Source organism: Cynara cardunculus, unplaced genomic scaffold (genome assembly GCF_001531365.2).
Source record: "Cynara cardunculus var. scolymus isolate 2C unplaced genomic scaffold, CcrdV1 Un_Scaffold_1512, whole genome shotgun sequence".
Taxonomy (NCBI): domain Eukaryota; kingdom Viridiplantae; phylum Streptophyta; class Magnoliopsida; order Asterales; family Asteraceae; genus Cynara; species Cynara cardunculus.
The window spans coordinates 35,542-56,625 of NW_020200786.1; the positions used below are offsets into that span (position 1 = coordinate 35,542).

Sequence of the window (21,084 nt, forward strand, 5' to 3'; positions counted from 1 at the left end):
GAAATCGAGTTCCATGGTTGGAAATCGAGTTCCATGGTTGAAGAAATCGAGTTCCATGGTTGTAGAAATCGTACCTGGAGAAGAACACGATTTTGGAGAAGACGTACCTGGAGATCTGATCGATTTTGGAGAAGACGTGATCGATTAGGRGGTGTTTAGACAGGGTTAAAATGGTAAATCGGTAATAAGTCAATTTTCATAAGTCACTATGGATTAACTTATCAAAAACAACTTATTACCGGTTTGGTACCGGTATAAGCAGTTTTTTTTTTTTTTTTTACCCAAACACTCCAAAATGGCTTATCTCCGGTGCCAGACTGAAATAAGTCAATAAGTCGTTTTGATAAGCAATCCCAAACACTCCCTTAGAATGTATACACAGACATACATTGGCATCACCATGTTCCAATTTTTTAGATTTGCATTATTATGTTTGTGTATCACTAACCTATACCTTGACTCCATGTTCGTGGAACGTAGGTTAAGCATGTCTTTCAAATTCTAATATCCAAAATTTTGCTTCAACTTCATAGTTGCCTTTAAGAATATGTTTTGACCACTTAACTTGTACTACAAATTTAAATTGATCAAGCGTTGTGGATTTAGGGATGTATTTTATACGTGGTATGTTTTTTAAGGAACTAAATGACAAAAATAGTTTATGTTCTTGGGCTATTTTTTTATCCTATTATAGAACCTTAGAGTTCACCCTGAATATTAAGTTTATTTTGAAATTGGAAGAGGTTTTCATTGGTTATATGAGTGAATGATGTGAAAATAATATGAATTTGCATTTGTTGCAGTGTTTGGATGAAGTGCAATCTTATATACTCGTCGAACGATCTTGTGAACATGACACATATGATCTAGTTGTTCTTGAGCCACTTCATTTGGTTAGTTTTTTCTTCCTTATGTTATCTTTGTACTTGCCAAGTCATTTATGACATGTACATAAAAAGGTTGGAGTTCATGAAGAAATACTGTATGTTATGTTTATAATTGAGTAATTGCTTCACAACTACCGCAGAGCCACATAACTTATCATTGTTTTTCTTTTTTGAATAGAATGTAGTTAGGCAGAGTGAGAATGTGTATGTGACTACTGTATAATATATTGAAGTAAAATCCAAAAAACCAAACTCTATCTAACGTAAAGTTGAAAACAATATTCTAGAAAAATTCGTAGAATTAGAGGAACTTCTTTTTTAGAGGAAATGACCATTTTATATGAGTGAATGTACCCATATGTTTTCATCATTAGAGTACACTATTCATAAAAATATTCAAACTAATGATGGGCTTTGACCAAAACGAAAATAGCTTCAGGTTGTGACTCTAAATTATGGTATAAACTTCTCCACCAGAATGTACGCATATGCTTTGCGTGTAGATGGCTCTTCCTCCTATTTTGTAAATTGTTGAATGTGGCTCAAAAGAGCTACAACAAGTTTGCAGGCATTGGCAAAATTGGGTCATGATATGCTACTTTAGGCATACGTCAACTATGCTCCATTAGGCATGCCTAGGTGCATGTGATAGGCAAGGTTCAAAATGGCGTGGCGTGGCGTGGCGGTTCAAGTCTTAAGCTTTACATGCCACGGTGAGGATGTCGTTTTTAAGACGTGACATAAGGCGGCAAATTTGTATGTCACACACACACACACACACACACACACACACACATATATATATATATATATATATATATATGAAAAATTGAGAAACGCCCGAGTACCAGGTTCATCTGTACAGTATGTACATGTGCATACAAGTAATTTATGAGTAATATTTCCGGTATGCACATTTGAATAACATGTATACAAACATAGAAACCAAAATTACTTGTATGCACATGTGCATACGTACAGATGAATGGTAATTAGGGTTTTCCTCGGTTTTTCATTGTTTTGGGGGTTTTCCCCTGAATCTCACTCTATAATTATATATACATAAATGTTTTCTATTTATTGCTCAATAATATAATGATATTAAAATTTTACATTCATATTAAAAGAAGAAAAAGCATATATATTAACTAGTATTATATAAAAAGTTTGTGTTTAAATATTCAAAATAGAACTTGTGAGTGATGTGAACAACTAAGTTTCTAAAAATATAAAATCTAAACTTAAAAGTTTAAATACACAGAAGTTTAAAAAAATTAAAAAATGAACAAAAGTCATGGTTTATAAAAAAACGAGCGCCATGACGTGCCTCAAGGCACCATGGCGTGAGCCACGCCTTACACAAACGATACAGGCCTTATCGTAACGGTGGAGACACGTCTCATGGTGACAGGTCAGAGGGATGTGCTTTGTTGTTGTTGTTGCTTGACAGGTCTTGATTTGCTGACTTTATTTCTTCTTCCCTCTGTAGTGGTTCCATATAAACATACACTAATACACATAATTGCAAAATCACTTGGAAGACCCGTTTTAGGCTGACACACAACATTGAATTGTAAGTAATGTCTTCTACAAGAAAGAAGACAAACACTGCGAATCTGCATGTAGATGTTGCCGACATAGAAATAAAACGAGTAAGTAGAAATAAACCAAGCATTAGATTAAGGTGTAAACTGAATGATTGTTTGTGAGCATGCTTAAATCTTTCCATTGTTCTTACAACCTTGGATCACTTGGGGGTTGTTTGGTTCAATTTTCATCTAGTCTTGTATAGATAAAGTTGGCTTTATGCTTAAAGTTGTTTGTATGTATTAAACAAAACTGTTATTTGTTTGTTGTGCTGAATAAACTGGCTGAATGCTAAAAATGACTATTTTACCCTTCTATTTGTTTTTTTTTGTTATTATTGATCTCCAATCATTAAAATCCAAACACAAATCCAATAAAAAGAATCTCAAGAACATCAATCCTTGAATCAAATCTAAACATGAAATTTTGATTTTTCAGTCACAAATCCAAATCCAAAATAAATATATCAAGGACATCAAATCCCTAAAATAAAAGCCAAAATTTGATCCTTCAATTAAAAAATAAACGATGAAAAATCAAACACTAGTCCACTGTTTGTGGTAAAGATGAAGAACGAAGCTGGAAAATCAAACCCTAGTCCAAAATTTCAATCCTCAAATAATATAGAATATGAAAAGTTAAACCTAAAAATCAACATTTTTCAATAGAGGTATACAGGTTGTGGTGGAGATTAAGAACGAGAAGCATGGTTGAACTGTGAATGTCTCGATGTACATCTGAATCTTGAACTTTGAGGTTGAACCTTGAAAGTATTGATCTGCACCTGAACCTTGAAACCTTCGATCTTCAACAAGGAGGAGGGACATGATGGCGACAAGAACTTTCTTGGTCCTCTGCCGGTACTTGTGGCTTCCGAGGTACAAGAAGAGGGACGCCATTTGCTGCTCAAACCGCAGCGGGACTAGTGCGACGACAACAACAACATCAAGGAGGGGCAGGGCGGTGATAGGAGGGAGGATGGGGCATGGAGGCTACTGGATGGAGTATAGGGGGTTAGGTTTCGATTGAGAGAGATGGGAGGAGTAGGGAGGGTATTCTCTCTCGTGTATTTCAAAACGATAGGGATGGAAATGTGGTGTCTGCATTTATAAGGGTGCCTTTTAAAAACTTATTGGATAAGCTCCCTTCTAAATGATTAAGACATTTCCAAACATCATAATATGGTTAAGCGAACATGTTGAAGGGTTCATTAAGCTCATATTGTTTCCAAACAGGCCCTTAGCATCCTAATTTCTAGCTGTAAAAAGGTTTAGCTGTGAGTAAAATTATGCTAAGCAAACCGAACTAAGCATACCCAGTATATCCCGCTCAAAGTAGGGTTTGGGGAGGGTATGATGTTCACATACCTTTCTTATACCTGAAGGATATAGAAGCTTTTGTGAAGACTCCCTACTTGTGAAGAAGTGATGGAGAGACGAGGTGGGTAAAAGATTTGTCAAGAAGGTCTGTTTTTGAAAAGCACAAATTTTTATAAGACACCATAAAGCATGGCATAAGAAAACAAATTACTATAAAAAGAGTGTGTTGTGCAAGCAAGCAAACAACAAGCATATCAAACAATAACAACAATTTGACTTTCATATTTGTTGTTTTCTCACATCCTTTTCTTTTTACTGTCAAGAAGGTTATGGTACAATACTACATTGAGCGACAGTGCATTTTGAAGTGTACTCGCCAGATTCTCATGCTATCCTGTAAGTTTGTAATGCCCACTTTTGTAACTCCTTATTTTGTTCTTCATTTTCATTAGCTTGAATACATATAAGCATCATATTGGCAAACTTATTTACTTATGCATCCATTGTATATAATGATACATGGCTGGCATCACGCATTTGGCCAATGCTGTATTGAGTTGATTAGGTACAAAAAATAATTAGTAGGCATTATTTTTTTTGGAAGGCAATAATATCAAGAATAGGGAAGAACCCAAAATAAAACACCGGATAGTTCCACATTTCGCAAGGGGCAGAATGCAAGGAAGAGCAAACAAACCTAGAAACCAGAAAGAGCAATTGATACAAAACAAAAGCATAGGACCAAAACACGAGCTAGACGGACATTAAGACTAGCAATTAGATCTACACAACCAATCCACCCAAGAAGGTTTGTTGCTCTTAATCATGTCCGAGATCCAAAGAAAGGAGGTTGACTGAATTTCAAAAAATATCTCCCGAATGTCGGTCCGAGCATCTCGTTCGAAGACCAGAGAATTTCTCTTTCTCCATAAGATGCAAAGAGTAGACCAAATGATTGATTCCCTCACCGAAGCTAATTGAGGATGCACCCCCATTGCTACCATTGCCCGAAATTAGTTCTTCAATCAATCTTCTAGATCGGATATTCCTGCCACAGATCGAGCATTCCAGAAAACAATGATTAAGAGTTTCAACCTCACTGTTGCATTTAGGAAAAAGTCTAGAGTCTAAGTCAAAACCTCTTTCATAAAGCAATTCCTTTACTGGACCCTTCCCCCCACAACCTCTATATAAAAGTTGACTTTGTTTGGAATTAAAGAACACAAACGGGTAGTTCCAGCCTTATCGTGTGTATCTAGCAGCCTACTTTCCAACATTTCTCTCAATTTTTCACAGTGAAGCTTCCATTTGCATCCATATCCCAAACCCACTTATCAGTTCCATCTGGATTAAGCGAGATTGGTTGCAATAGTCGTGACAGATCTTCAAACTCTCGACTCGCTCTACTCCTAGGGGATCTATTTAAGTCCACGACCAACCTTCTACCTCAGCTGGAACAATTCTATCACGCAACTTCGCCCTTTTCACCCTCTCCAAGGCTCATAAACAAGGAAATCTATCTTTTAATCTACCACCCTCTAACCATCGGTCTGACTAGAAATTGATATCAACCCCATTACCAATACTTCTGCTAAACGAGTCCAAGATAGGTAATCCTAGATCCTCCATTTCTTTTACCGCTTTTATCACCCCTCTCCAAGCACCCCCAAGTGAGCCCCTACTATTCCTACCACTAAATCTGCCATCTCTACCGTAAATGCTTGATATAGTTCTATGCCATAGTGCCCTCTTCCTTTGATTTAAATCTCCACAAACATTTTCCCAGCAAAGCCAAATTAAAAGCACAAATACTCCCCCCTCAATTGAGAATCACAAATAACCTTGTCCAATCGAACCTAAGAAGGATATTTTGATATGTTCCCCCCACCCCAAAAGAATTTCCTTAATCTCTCAATCGTTTACAGACGCATATCTTGGCATGATACAAGGAGAAGAAATACAATGGTAGACTGTTCAACACGGATTTAATTAGCGTGAGTCTTCCACCCAAAAAAATAAGCTTTCGTGTCCAGGCGTCTAACCTCTATTTAATTTTTTGAATAACTTGCTGCCAGGATGTTTCTTGGGCCATCATAGCTCCTATCCGGTGGCCTAAATATGTGAAAGGAAGAGAGCCCGGGTTGCAACTTATAATTGTTGCCTCTTCTTCGATAATCTCTTTCTCAACACCAATTCAATACAACTTCCTTTTCGAGAGATTAACTCTTAGACCCGATGCCGATTGAAAACAAAGAAGAAAAGGTTGTAAGTTCTTTAAATTTCTTCGACTCCAGTTTCCAAAGAATAGAGCATCCTCTGCAAACTGAAGATGAGAAACTTCAATTTTATTTCGACCCAGTTTCACCCGTTCAAAGATCCCCTTACTTTTTGCTTCTTCCATAGCAATGTCATCCCTTCCATCGCGATAAGAAAAGAAAAGGAGATGGGGGATCTTCTTGTCTTACACCTCGTTCAAGGTTGAACTCGCCCGTAGGGGAGCCGTTGACCAAAATAGAAACAGAGGTAGATGCGAGACAAGAATTAATCCATTTGCACCAATGATTCTCAAACCCTATTTGGAGCATCAAGTCTTCCAAAAACTTACGGTTGACACGATCGAATGCCTTCTCGAAATCAGCTTTAAAAAGAAAAGCTTTATAACCAACCTTTTTCATGGAGTTAACTGCTATGTCGGCCACGAGAATGCTGTCCGTGATACTTCTTCCTTTGATAAAAGTCGTTTGAGTGTCACTAATTACCTCTCCTAGCCAGGTTTTTGTGATAATTTTGTAGAGGGCCCTAATTAGGCTAATTGGACGAAACTCGTGAAATACATCGGGTTACTAACCTTGGGTATCAACGTCAAGAAAGATGAATTGCAACCTTTGTTTATTCACCCTTTATCCCAGAACCAATGGAAGACATTCATCATATCAACCTTGATCGTATCCCAAAACACCTTAAAGAACTTGAAACTAAAGTCGTCTGGACCCGGAGCTTTAGAACCTCCAAAACTGGGGCGTCGAGTGCTCCAACTAGTTTTCTAGACAACCTTCTGAATTTTGAACTGACAAACCTAGGTCTGAGCTTATCCTCCATGTCCTCCTTGAATTTGCTGTTCAAATACTTGAAGGTTGCATCTTTTATTTTTTCTAGGATCTTCAATACATATCTCATTACACATTACACCAGCTGGGGAGTTTTTCGAGATTCATTGCTTGAATAATGAATGAAAAAGATGTTTTTATTTTCGTCACTTTCCATAGCTCATTTAACCCTCAACTTTTGTTTCATCATTAAAGTATGTTTTCTCTCCAAGCCCAACCAAGCCATCCTGGCCCTATTCCATTCTTCAAGCTTCTCTTGCGACAAGTCAGAATGCTCGGCTAAAATCTCAAATTTTGTGGCTTTATTTTTGAATGTCTTGATATCAGACTTGAGCGGCCCAAATTTAGATCCGCCCACTTTGATTTCTTGTTTGACTGTCTTCAACTTGTCTCTAAATATCTTGTCGGGATCTGAAGACTGGGTCGTTGAACACCAAGACTTAATTACCAGGTCTTTGAGAAGCCATACGTTAAAAAACCTGAAAGGTTTTGCTCTAAAGTGTTTATTTGAAGACTTTAAAATAATCGGATAGTGATCAAAGAGTTTCCTCTCCAAACCCATTACTAACAACTCTGGCCATAAGGAATCGAATTTGTCGTTAATCAAGAATCTGTCCAACTTGCTAAACTTCTTCTCGTTAACCCCGACTCTAGTAAAAACGCCTACCTCCCATTGGGATTTCGAAACCCGAATCCTTAATAAGATTGTTGAAGTTGTCCGTTGTCTTTTGATTGAAAAAAGGAGTTTTTTTTCCTCGCCTCTATTACTTCATTGAAGTCCCCGAAAATGCACCACTGTAGAGAGGATGATCCCATATAAGGTTTCCCAAAGGGTTGGTTTTTTTCTCAAATCATGTGGACCATAATCACTGATAAATCCCACTTCAACATCCCCGTTCTTCCATTTTCCAACAACACCCAGATATCCATCACCATCGAATTGAGAATTACGCTTTGATCGAGTTTGGTCTAGCCTCCCTCTCTTTCGAGAATATCGAACATCTTCAGCGTACCAAGTCTCCCTCCAATCCCCATCGATTCCTGGATAAAAGGTTTCCTCTTGATGCCTGTTCTTCAATTGTACACGAACTCACACTTTGGAGCATCTTTTACAATTTTCTCCGGATTGATACTCGTCTCAGGAAAAAGATTGTCAAGGGCCTGACTTCTTTTTTTGGACATAAGAAAATGCCTCGAGCCAATGTTCGAGTACCAGGCACTATGGCGCTGAAGTAACCCAAGCCATTCTCCCAGGACGTTCGCAAGAATGAAACTCAAAGGAATTGACGGGGGCCTGCACAAGCAGTACCCGACAAGGAATTTCGCTACCTTAGGACCGTTATAGTTACGGCCGCCGTTCATCTCCCTCATTGGGCCTGACTTCTTTTTTGGTCCGATCTCCCTTGCTGGAGTTATTGTCCATCTTGGGCCTGATTTCAACCGGGCCTTGATTATGGGACAAAGGGTCTAAAAACCCTCTTCAGATTTGAACGGGGAAGGAATTCATCACTACTGTTTTCTACGACCCTTCTATTTGCGAATCATTCACCACTTTCAAGGCTTCATTACGACCCTACACGCGCCTTCTTCAGCGAGATCATCAATCCACACGCCTTCGTTGGACGGTTTTCTTCTCTTCGAATTCCTTCCATCGTTGACGCTATCACCATCATCCTCCGAGGATTCAACATCATCATTCTCGTCTGAGATATCTTCTTCAAGATCGATCAAAGAATCCTTATTAGTCAAGTCTTGATCAAGAGGAATGTCAACCTCAGATGTTGTAGTTTCCTGTTCCTCAATACTAACCGTGAAGCGGTGCCCATCAACGACAATCGGCAAAAGTGAGCTTATACACCTGGGTTTGATTGTCAAAACCAACACACCTCCTTTAATCAAAGACCTAGCTTCCAATAACGAGCAGTTTTTAGATTCCAGAACTGTAATCATGCCTTGAGCAATTCTTTTGAAGGAATCTTCAGTCCACGCATGAAGTGGAATACCATAGATATCCAACCAGAGTAATCTACTAGAATGAGAATCTTCAAAATTCCATTCTGCAACTGATTTGAACAACACTTTCAACGAAGAGTTATTATTGCCCAGTCACACTTCTACTGAAGCAGAATTGTCTACTTTCAGCAACAAATATAACCCTGCTAGACGTTTAATGGATTGGACCTCCACACATTTCTCCTCACACACAGATTTAACATCTTCAATAGAGCATAACTATTTCGTTTCACAGATTAAACTAAGTTGAATGAATTCCTCATTCATAGAGGAGGCTTCCAATCTCGAGAAGCTGCCGTCATCTTTATTAGAGGTATGATCTCCCACCTTTTCCTCACCTGCAGCAGTATTAGGTTCCGATCTCCGTTCCTTCTTCCCCTCTTTCAGTTCCACTCTTTTATTCTCCTTCCCAGAGCCTTTGGCCACTTGAACATATGACCTTCCTGTCTCCGAAACCTTGGTAAAAAATTCTGTTTGACCTTCTGTCCATCATTCCTTCTTTCTCCATTTTTGCTGGTTGGCCTTTCGATATATCATGAGCTAAAAGAAAACTCTCATCTTGTGTCCCCTAATCCATATAGTATTTAGCCTTCTCAAAAGATGCCAAGCTTCTCCCTGAGATGCAAATCTGGCAAAACCAAATTCTTCTCCTCTTATTACAATCTTTTATTGGCCATATAGATATCCACCACGTTACCATATCTTTTGAAGACTTCCCAAAGATGACTTGCATTCCAACCTTCGGGGAAGTTGAAGAACATAAACGACACTACTCCTCTTGGAAGACCCCTGCCCACATCTGTGTGGAAGTTACCATCGTAATTTTGATTCTCCTTGGATCGAGCCCACTGATCAAGCGATCGTGCATTGCTCCTAGACGTTCTCTCCCACTTTCTCTCTCTCTCCCTCTCTCTCATGCGCTCTATTCTCTCTCCTGTCTGTATTAACACCATTTAGTAGGCGTTATAACTTTAATTTTGTGTCCATCTTGTTTATGTTTGATCTACTTTGTCGTTTGGATTGTCTTGCATTTTACTTGAACTTTTAGTTATATCTTTTCAAAGCACTTCTCATGCTAACTTTGCTTATTAGCAGGCATTGGAGCATTGCTAAAAGAAGAAAAAAAGCACAAAAGATGTTTTAATTGGTGGGAAAGAGGCGATAGAATATTTAATGAAGAATTAGGAGAGGAGGGGACTGATGTAACTAATTAATAACTAGGTGAGAGTGGAGGACAATATTTAAACAACAACATATGCCTTTATGCTAGTTATGCATAGGTGTTGACTGTTGAACTTAAAATCTTTTGTTCTCTTATAATTGTTTTTCTCAAAATGTATCCTTTGATTTCATGACCTTCAACCAGAGAAGCATGCAATCACATTTGTTGTGGAAAACGAGAAAGTCATCCCTCAGATACCGACTGTGTTATACCTCTGAATGCCCTATTAATGACATACCATAATTATTATTTTTGACATGCAATTGAGGAGTTGCATTTAGTCTTACCAAAAACTGATAAAAATTGTCATTTCTGCTACTAAAAAATGAACAAGGTATAGAATGATTCTTTATCTTAATTTACGTATTGGACAAACTTTTATGCTTTGGTATAAAAGTTGTTATGACCTCTCATCCTGTTTTTGGAGGTATTTGCTGTTGAAATTTCATCTGATGAGGTGAACCTGTTGCTAATTCAATCTTGAACAATAAAGTTGGTAGGCAACCTTTCTTATTTAATCTTTTTGCAACAAAGTGATGAAATACAGTTTGGAAGTGCATCTTGGCTAGACGTGCACTTTCATGGTCCATGTTTAGCAATTCATTTGATTATACATCGTCCTTGATTTTATGTCACACAAGGAACTATGTAACTTGCACAAGGTGGAATCCTCAGGCTCATAACACCTTTTGGCACATATTTAGAAGTTTCTCTTCTAAGTACGTTACAGAAAGAAAACAAAAACAATGATGATGATAGTGATAAATGCATAAGAGATTAGTATAGATGGGCCTAAGGGCTAACAAACATGCTTCCTAGATAGTGATGACGAACTTGATGGTAGTAGCACTTCTTTTTTAAGCTTTGTGGTGGACTGACCAGTTAAAAAACAAGTATGCTTGCACATATTTAGAAGTTTCTCTTCTAAGTATGTTACAGCAAGAAAACAAAAACAATGATGATGATAATGATAATATATGCATATGAGATTAGTGTAGATGGACCTAAGGGCTACCAAACATGCTTGCTAATTAGTGATGACGAACCTGATGGTAGTAGCACTTCTTTTGTAAGCTTTGTGGTAGACTGACCAGTTCAAACAGGGGATAAATTCAAGGACCCCAATTGCAAACTACTGGCTAAAACTTGAAAACTGGTGCATTCACAATACCTTGTCTTCATATATTGTCTAATGGTTACTCAAGCCAATGCCTATTGTCACCATCACACAACTGTTCTTCTTTTATGCATGTCTTGTGTCCTGATGTGGTTAAAATTTGCATCATATATACATTGACTTGCATGTCACCTACTTCTGTAACTGCTACTTCTGGTTCAGTGTATGTTGAAGATGGCTCCAAAGCAGATCGTACTATGAGGGAGGTGGTGCTGAAGCTGATTTCTGATGGACTGGAAGGCAGATTATTGTCTGTTATTGAGAGTCTCTTGTCTGCCACTTATCCTGAAAGCATGGTAAGCTCATTGGCCATGTACATGAGTTATAAAGCTTCACTTAGAGGAGCTGCTTTATGTACTGTCACAACAGTAGTGGTTTATTGCAATTGTCATCTTTAACTCTTCTCCCACTTATTAATGTTTGTTTTGAGTTGGTCTCTAAGAAGCCTGTAGTAATATAGCTCTAGCAAGAAAATTTTGGTAGAAGAACCTAGTTTATGATAAAGATCTGTGATGGGGAAAAGGATCTACATTGGCTTAGAAACAGAAGTATAGTCTTAAGAGTTTGATTTGGCGTTTACTTGTTCTCTTTTAATAACCTTTTTTGTGGCTGTTCATATATCGTTTTGGATAGTGGGTCATCTTGAGTGTTAGACAGACTTTTGATGTCATTGCTTTTTTGCAAAAAGGTTCCCATTCATCTTGACATTAATGATGGATGGTTGGCAAAGAGACACGCACTAAATTTATGACACAAGGTGAATAAAGATGGCTTTGAGAACTTGGTCAGTTGACGCTTTGATAAGAGGAGCGTGGATGGTGGTGCAGTTTGTAGGGAGTGTTAGCTCTATAGAACTTGCATGATGCCTTCAATGCAGCTACGCTCAAACCTCTTACAGCATAGAAAGTTGGGGCATTGAGAGACAACAGTCACATAACATAAACATGACCGGAATGCAAATATAAGACCTGGATGATCATCCCTACCCTTGGTAGCTTATAATTACGTCCATCCCCAGTCGGGTACAACTTCCTTTTTCTCCCTTGTATCCATTGCTCCGGGAAAGAAGGAAGAGAAAGGGAGGTAATCACTATAGTTGCTCAAAAGTTGTAACATGAAGTTTGAGAGAATCATCACTTGAGATTGGCTACTCATTTCCAATGTGAATTGTAGGCTTGAAGGATGACATTGATATCTTCTGCACTTACCTTGGCTTATGTAATAGCCCATTGGGAAACAACTTTTGACAAATATGCTTCTTGGGTTTTGTTTGCCTCATTGACGTCCTTTATACAGTTAGTTTTTCTTTGAATACATAATAAAGTTTGTCTTTGACTGTTATGCAGGATGTGGACGTTTTCACCTTGTGGGCCGAGGAGATGCTTATTGAAGATAATTTGGTCCTAGATATTCTTTTTCTGGCTTATTATGAATCATTTTGTACATGTGATGGCAAACAGTGGAAAAATCTGTGTTTGCTTTACGAGGTATATTTTTCTTCTACAGCTATTGCCTTCTGATACCCTTCTTATCTGGTTAGTTACTCGAGAGCAAATCAATGCAGAGGATGATATCTGGGTCTTGTAACTTTGGAAAACTGGCCATATCAGCTGAAGCTGTGCTGTCTATATATCATGCTAAAGTGCAGCTGCTACTTATTCTTATAGAAACCCTTTACCTGGAAAATCTTCTCCAAATGCTTCATGATGAGATCCCTTTCAGGTTTCAAGCTATTTTATTCGCTCTCTATCCTTTTCTTCTTTTTCCATTATCTTTTTTGTTATTGTTCGTACCGAAGTTAACTCAGGTTCCATCTGCCTTAGCTTTATACTTAGCCTTGCAATAGAAAGATAGATAACATCATATATATATATATATATATATATATTTTACTTTTCTAGGGATAAGGCTTTCTCCAAGGTAAATGCCGTCTTTTAATAGCCCTTCTGTTATATGGACATCTTTTCATCATTGTCATTTGAATGGCGAGTAACTCGTGTATGTTTTGGATTTGGTGGAGAAGGCCTCTCTCCGTGGATCCTCATGATATTGCTCAAAATGTTTAGTATTGTATTACATTGACATGTATATGGAGAAGATTTGAACTAACTCACTACACTAACATGAATGCAGAACTGGGTATAAGGATTATCAAATAGTTTAGTTTCCAAACTAATCTCCAACGCTTATTAGGTTATCCTAAATTTCTCCATCTTTAGAGTACAACTTGACATGTGGAGAATTAGCAATTAGCTATCAAACATATCTACCTTTGCAAGAATGCTGAAGACATTTCTTTTGAAATGAGAAAAGGCCCATGTGAGATCTAGTCACCTTGATACCCAAGAAGTCCTATAGTCTTCCTAATTTTTTTTTATTGAATTCTCTCTTAACGAAGACCATATTATCTCTACAAATAACATCGAGATAAAGCATACGAGCAATTGTTTTTTCTTGTTTTCATGTGAAGGAAATTGAATAGTCTTAGGGACTCCGTGTCATCACAAACTTGTTTAGATCCTTGGACTTTTAGTGCTTGCTTTAGAACATATATCATCTTTATAGTCAATGACTACAAAACAAGAGGCTGCTTCATATAAACCTCTTCCTCGAGAACTGCAGAAACACATTCTTGATATCTAGCTGGCAAAAGGGTCATTAATAAATAACAATTTAAGCAATAACAGATCCAACCAAAGTCATTTTAGCTATAGGAATAGGACTAAGGGGCTGTTCGGTTCATTTTCTGTTAAGACCTTTATGGAATTAGCTGTCTGTATGTGTATAGATGAGTTGTTGTTTGGTTGTTGTGCTGAATAAACAGTCTAAATGTCATAAATGACCATTTTACCCCCCAGTCTTTATTTTTGTCTGAATAAAACAACAGTTTGATTAAAATGTTGAATTGATGACTTATAATTATAAAAAATACCCATTTTCCGGCTGCAATTTCATTCATACATGCTCCGTTGGTTGTTTATCTTTCTTCTAGCAATACCAGAATGTCGGTGTATGATAAAGTATTCATGAACAGCGAGCTCAAAACCCACCTTGATATTCCGTCTTCAGCTATGGCTCATCGTTGGAATCTTCGTTGGAGCTATAATTGTTCACGTACTATTTCTTTTCTCCCTTTGTATCACCTCCGGCCGACGAAACTCCCTGTCGAATTAAAGAAGGAAGAAATTTGAACGAACACAAACCCTAACCCCTGCTGTGTCGAAGCATATACAAGAGATCGTCCATCATGAGTCATCGACAGCGGTGGATCACCGTCCACCTCTGCCGGAGATTCAAATCGACGTAGGGAAGTCAGAGCACCGGGTGGTTTTCTCCAATCGCCTATCCAGCGGTGAGATTAGAGCTACAAGTATTGAAACCACGTCGTATGGTGGTGTACCTTCCTTGCCGGAGGTTTCGCATATAGGGTGGGGCCGGTTTTACACGCTTCGGGAGCTTTGGGCGGCAACAAATGGACTTTCTGCTGAAAATTTGATCGGAGAGGGTGGTTACGGTATCGTCTACAATGGTGCGATGGGGGACGAGTGGGTAGTTGGGGAGAGGGGCAGATGGGGAAAATTAATACAATTTGATGGCTGAGTACATAGGAGTATGGTTTTCAAGCTGAGCAAATTAGCCCTTGTCTGAGCGATTTAGCCCTTTCCGAACAGATAGGTATTTGGGTAGGAGGGAACCTCTAATAAAGATTCTGGTGGAGGATCACTGACCTCCTTGGAGTCTAGCGTAGTCTTAGTCGTTTTAGGGACAATAGTAGTGTGTTCCTTTCTTCTCTCTTGCATGTACATGAAGAGGGGTGCTTAGGGCATCTCTTGTTGAGGATTCACAGCATGTGCTTTTGAGGATACTTGTATCATGACCTTGTTTGGCAAAAAATCAACTTTCAAGTATATGTCCAACAAGTAGTATAGTTCTCTGATGAACCAAATTGGTATTCAATGACTTCAGCAAAATCTTCAGAATGATTTTACTGAATGAATTGAATGGATACCGGCATTTGAGAGGCCCCACTACTCTCTCGAGGACTCATGTCCGATTTCATAAAACAGAATGCCCACCTCCAGATTATTCTCCACAAAATATTCCTCCCAAAAGTGTGGCCAAGGTGTAATTACCTCGGTACCTTTGTTTTATTTATTACTATTGCTAAACTTCTTTATTTTCCAACACACTACCTTATATATTATTTGTTAATCCTCTTATCCTCCTGGTGTAAGTGAACCCGATTGGAGGTTTGCCAGACTATCCTAAACTCTTGATTGTAAAGCTGAATTTGTATGGGACAGTAAATCAAACTGATTGGTGATTGTAAGATCTAAATAATGGAATTGCAAACAAAGAAACTATTAGCTTAATCTACTGTTTCTTTTATGTTTTTCTGTAAATCAAAACCCAAAGTTACAATCACACAATCCAGTTACACATAATAGACAACTTGTTTTGATATTATAGCAATTGTTATGAGATTAGTTTGAGATTTCGGGGTTCAATTTTCATGCATCTATTATCTCCTGATGTTGTTCCTAACATTTAGCTAAAATCGCATCAATTTGTGTCAATGATCTTATTATCTCATTGAACTCACCAGCTACATCTTGATATTTCACAATTATTTCTATTACAACTATGTTTGTATGCATATCCAGTTGTTTGATCAGGTTTATATTGGATTTTGTGGCAGGCAGGGCAATATATCTTTTGCCATGAGCGATATTCAAGAGGTGGATGCAATTATTTCTAGCTTTGATGCCTTTGAGACGAAAGAAGCAGGCCCACTAATATTAACTTGGGCAGTATTTCTATGTCTCATCTCATCTCTTCCAGAAAAGCAGGAACACAATGTGCTTATGGTACACAGCTATGTTTGAGTATTCTCTCATCTGCCATGTTACATCTCATCAACTGTGACCATATTTTGGTTTAATACTGCAGGAAATTGATCATGTGGGCTATGTTCGTCAAGCCTTTGGAGCTGCATCTTTAAATTATTTTGATGAAATTCTTCACAGCAACTTTTTGAAGGATTTGGAGGTGGGTCATCTCGAACTTTTCTTAATCTCATGATTTGTTATGTTAAATAACCTCACCAAGATTAAAAACACTTGAAATACTGTTGTGTTAGGGCCCAATTGCTGGTTTTTGTAGTGTCTTGAGGACATTTGTCTCTGCATTTATAGCATCTTATGAGATCAGTCTTCAGGTAACTGTTTTTTTTAAAAGGATCAGGTAACTGGTTTGGTATGCATTGCTTTTGGTTAACTAGCATAGACTTTGTCTTGAGCATTTTTATTTATGGTGCCTTCTTTGCTGTAGTTAGAGGACAATAATCTCAAACTGATATTGAGTATTCTTGGAGAAATTTACCGTGGAGAGGTTTGGTTATTCAATTATTTATTCTTTATGATGTTAATTAATTGCAAACTATTTCTTTCTGTTGTAAATTTATTAGACTTCCTTGACTATAAATGGTACAGGAGTCCCTCTGTGTTCAGTTTTGGGACCGAGATAGTTTCATAGATGGTCCTATTCGGTGCCTGCTTTATAACTTAGAAGGTGAATTCCCCTTCAGGACTGTGGAACTTATTAGCTTATTATCGGCCCTCTCTGAAGGAGCTTGGCCTGCAGAATGTGTGTGAGTACAACTGTCCTTTTTCTTGTATCCATTATCTTATCTATACTTTCTGCTATATGATACCTAATCTCTTGTGGACCGTACAATATGTACAATGTATTTGGTACAAATTTTGTCTTGAGCTCTAGGTTACTGTTAACTGAGCACCTAATTTTCTCTCCGACTGTTTACGTGTAGTGAGTTTCTTGACTTGAAAGAAACGTGAAGCTTGATTTCTCGACAGATTGGTCACCTTGTTTATATTTAGTAAATACAAGTATATAACTGATATGGTTCACATGATACTTTCAAATGATACTGCTGCTTCTTTACCTAAGTTAGTTGGCATATTAACTTTGGCAAAAAGTGGCTTAAACAAAACCATGGGGAGGTACAAGGGGTAGCAGTATGTTATTGCACACAACATGGACCCTTGTTTTATGAATACATAAAATCTATGATGTGTATAAGGTTCTTGAACTTTTGCTAATATGATTATTGGAAAATCAATAATAGTTCTCCCCATCAAATTGCAGACGAGGTTGTTCCTAGACATATCCTTGTCATTTGCTCCTCTTTGAACTGCTAACTTGTACCGAGTTCCAGCCTTGCATATATATCATAATCTAAGAGGCTGTTTATTTAGCTTAATGAGCTTAATGGTATGGGGAGCTTATTTGCTCAACCATATATCGTCGTTTGTCTGCGGCCTGATGATTTAAGTCCTCAACTGATTTGGGTTAATTGGGACAGCCCTTCACCTTCTTTATTTATTGAGCCATGTTATTTTCGACTCTACCTTCCCCATTGATCCTTTATGTGTGCTAATACAATTTGAGTTTTTTTAATTAATTTAAAAAAAATAAAAAGATGGATTTAATGTACTCTTCTATGTTTAATGATTAAATTTTTTGCAGTACAGCTTTTTAATGTGATATATTTTTCATCTATTACAATTCTCATAATATTCATAATTAATGACGCTTATTTTTGATTTATCAAATTTTTGTATCTTATCTTTGGGTTTTAACATACTTTAACCAATAGTTTAATAATGCTTTTAAACTATGTATTAAATTGAATTTCGTGTTATTTCATAATGTTTGTAAATGACGTCTGCAATTCAATTTTAGCCATGTTATTTTCTCTCTATCCTATGAGTATTATATTAATGTTCTCTATGGCATATTGACATTTAACTGATGATTGTACGATGTTATGTTATTGATAATTTATGTTACTATTATTATTGTGATAATATAATTGAATGTATATCATTGCATTAGATCAAATATCTTTTCTTTAAATTATACATAAATTGATATTTTTTTTTCATTCATGACATGTTTGATTCATCCTGTATATTCAGCACATATGTAACCTCATTTCGATGCTCGAAACTGTTACCTGAATGGTGTGTTACGCCCATTTCTTTTACCTTGATCATGAAACTTAGTATTAAGTAATTTTTCAAAATTTGCGGAAGCGATAGAACATAGGTTTCAATATATCAAAACTTGCATAAAAGATGGAAACAACCTTGCAACGTAACAATCTGCTAGTACATGAAACTGAAATCAACTTTACGATGATGCCTGTCGTCCTCAAACTATTCCAACTTGTGACCACTTTCATGGATTCTACTTCTGTCACATCTCTTGATTCTTATCTTTGATACACATACATTTTTAAGCAACACTAATTGCTGGGTGATTACGAGTTTTATAGATATCCATGTAAAACATTTTCAGGTTATGCTCATAATTCTTTTAACACTAGATGAGCACATGATGCATGTGACTAATCAATAGCTAAAATGAATAGCTTATCAGCACATAATCAAGAATATAAACAATTCCTTATCTAGGATTTCAAGAATCCACGTAGCCTCATATTCTAGGATTTCAAAGAATCCACATATTCTAAGATTTCAAGAATCTGTTTGACTCTTTTGCAACATGATGATGAATATAAAATCATGAAGCTCTTATAACATAATGCAGTAAATTTTATACTCATGAAGATATGTAGCAAAAATGATTATTATATCAAAATAACCAACAAATCTTCACTGAAACATAAATTCCATGTTTTTTTGCATAAACTCGTGAAATGGCATGATTTTCAATCTATCAATTCAAATACATGAATAATAATCCATTTTTGAAAATATATACATATTGCGTATCACATCGGAGACAAAACATGTAATCACCTTTGTTGTGGTAATAGTGGTAAGCTGTAGTTGAGCTACAAATCTGCAGAAACACACTTTCTTAACTTCTTTTCTTAGAGAGCTAGCTCAATCCTTTCTCCTCCTCTTTATGCTTCTAAAATATATTAATGGTTGTTGGGTTTCTTAATGTTTTTAGAGAGATGAAAATCCAGGAGAAAAAGAAAGTCTCCTCTAACGGTGGCAATTAATGTTCCTAAATGAGGTGTCTAACCCTTCTCACTGCATCCTTTACATTTAGTCACATAATCCATTAAGAAGCCAACTACATCCCTTATATTTAGTAACATGATCTTGATCCATTTATAAGCCAACTACACCCTTTACATTTAGCCACTTAATCTACAAATAAGTCAGAATGAACTCCACTAACTTTGGATAAATAAATGCAATTGCTTTTCCTTTTTTAGTACTAAAATAACATAGTTTAATTTCTTTTATTTTGATTAATATATTTTAATTTATAACCCATGTTATAAAAATAATTACAGCTCTGCGATTGTTTCGTTTTTATCTCCATTTTGACATAAAAATATAATTAGTGTTCATTACGATGTAATTTAGGGTTTCAAATTGACGTCGTTTAATTTTATTAAATCAACTATAACTTCGTATAATTATACATTTGGTTCATAAATACTTATTTATCTATAATTGTATTATAACACTCTGGCTTGATTGTTGGCACTTGGTCGGTAACCGATTAGTAAGTCAATTGTGCTAATTAACATCGTTTTATTATAGATTAACATTGTTCATTAGTTTTTTGGGCTCAATCTTGGCTATTATTCTTAGAATGTACTTATGCTAAGGTTTCGATATGGCTCGAATCCCATCGGTTGACCTTTTTATTGGATAACGCATCTACGGTTCCTTATTGTAATAACACATCTAGGCCTGAAAATGGGCTGTTAGAACATAAAGAAAAGGCAATAATTCCTTTATCAGAAAAAACAAACAACCTTAGACAACTTTCTTTCTTTCTTCTGTAGCATACTTTTTTCTCCTTTTAGAATTCTGACCGCCTTTTAGCTGCATATCTCTTAATTATCTTTGGTTGTCCCATAGAAAGTATAATAGTAGTTCACCTTGTGATGTGTGGCAACAAGAATCAACATTGATGATGTGATAATTGTCTTTTGTGAGCAAGGAGGAAAAAGTTGGAAGACATACAATTAAAACATGTGTCGGTGAGCTTAACAAAACGTTCAATACTGACCTTCAGTTTGCTATTACTGCACATTGGATAACTGATTTTTGAAGTTTCTATATTGCATTTATGTGGGTGGTTGAATCATTTTAATTCAAGTTTGCCTTCATTCCTCTCTCCCCCTCATGGGTAATCTTTTTATGCAAGCTGGTCTTGCTTCACATACTCTTCTCCCGAGTTTTCTTTTTCCCAGACAATCCAAATTTTTTTGTATCAAGGTTTTCTTGTTTTTCTGGGTGTTAGTGGCTCTTTATTTAAAATTTTAACCTTTTCATTTACATGTTCTGTCTTTTTAAACTGTGAACAGATATAGGTTTCTGGATAAATCTGTTGGATTGTCTACTCTGGTTGAGCTAAGAGGCAACCTTGGGATAGATAAAAATCCAAGTTTTGTTGATACTCAGTTACCACTGTGTGTTCCTGGACTTGAAGGTCTCCAGATACCAAAGAATACACGAGGTCGTGTGTTAAAAGTCATTGATGATAACACTGCCCTTGTACGGTGGGAGGTAAACATTAAATCCTTCTGCATGTCCACTTATTAGTAATTGTCTATATTCATTTTTTGGGATACATTATCCATCTACATTTTGATCTGTCATGGGCAAAGTAGTTGCTTAAATTCTATCTCTTGTTTTTATAGCTGACCTGATCATTAAGTTTCTTGCTGAAGGCTTCATTTGTTGGCGGTATGTAAATT

The 21,084-nt window shown here is 36.8% G+C and overlaps 1 protein-coding gene across 12 annotated transcripts in view; it reads left to right on the forward strand.

Annotated features, from left to right (window-relative positions):
• The window catches only part of LOC112502498, a 41,352-nt gene that overhangs the window by 3,571 nt on the left and 16,697 nt on the right, over positions 1–21,084 (forward strand). For 8 of the 12 annotated variants that reach the window (XM_025106428.1, XM_025106431.1, XM_025106433.1 and 5 more), the window contains exons 3-13: positions 804–893; positions 4,117–4,189; positions 11,475–11,608; positions 12,659–12,799; positions 12,877–13,034; positions 16,012–16,180; positions 16,263–16,361; positions 16,453–16,530; positions 16,644–16,703; positions 16,805–16,962; positions 20,692–20,893. In XM_025106428.1, the coding sequence (XP_024962196.1) occupies positions 804–893; positions 4,117–4,189; positions 11,475–11,608; positions 12,659–12,799; positions 12,877–13,034; positions 16,012–16,180; positions 16,263–16,361; positions 16,453–16,530; positions 16,644–16,703; positions 16,805–16,962; positions 20,692–20,893 (1,362 nt within the window). Of the gene's footprint in view, positions 1–803; positions 894–4,116; positions 4,190–11,474; positions 11,609–12,658; positions 12,800–12,852; positions 13,035–16,011; positions 16,181–16,262; positions 16,362–16,452; positions 16,531–16,643; positions 16,704–16,804; positions 16,963–20,691; positions 20,894–21,084 lie in introns of those variants that run through there. The other 4 variants (XM_025106429.1, XM_025106440.1, XM_025106432.1 and 1 more) reach the window with 3 other exon arrangements.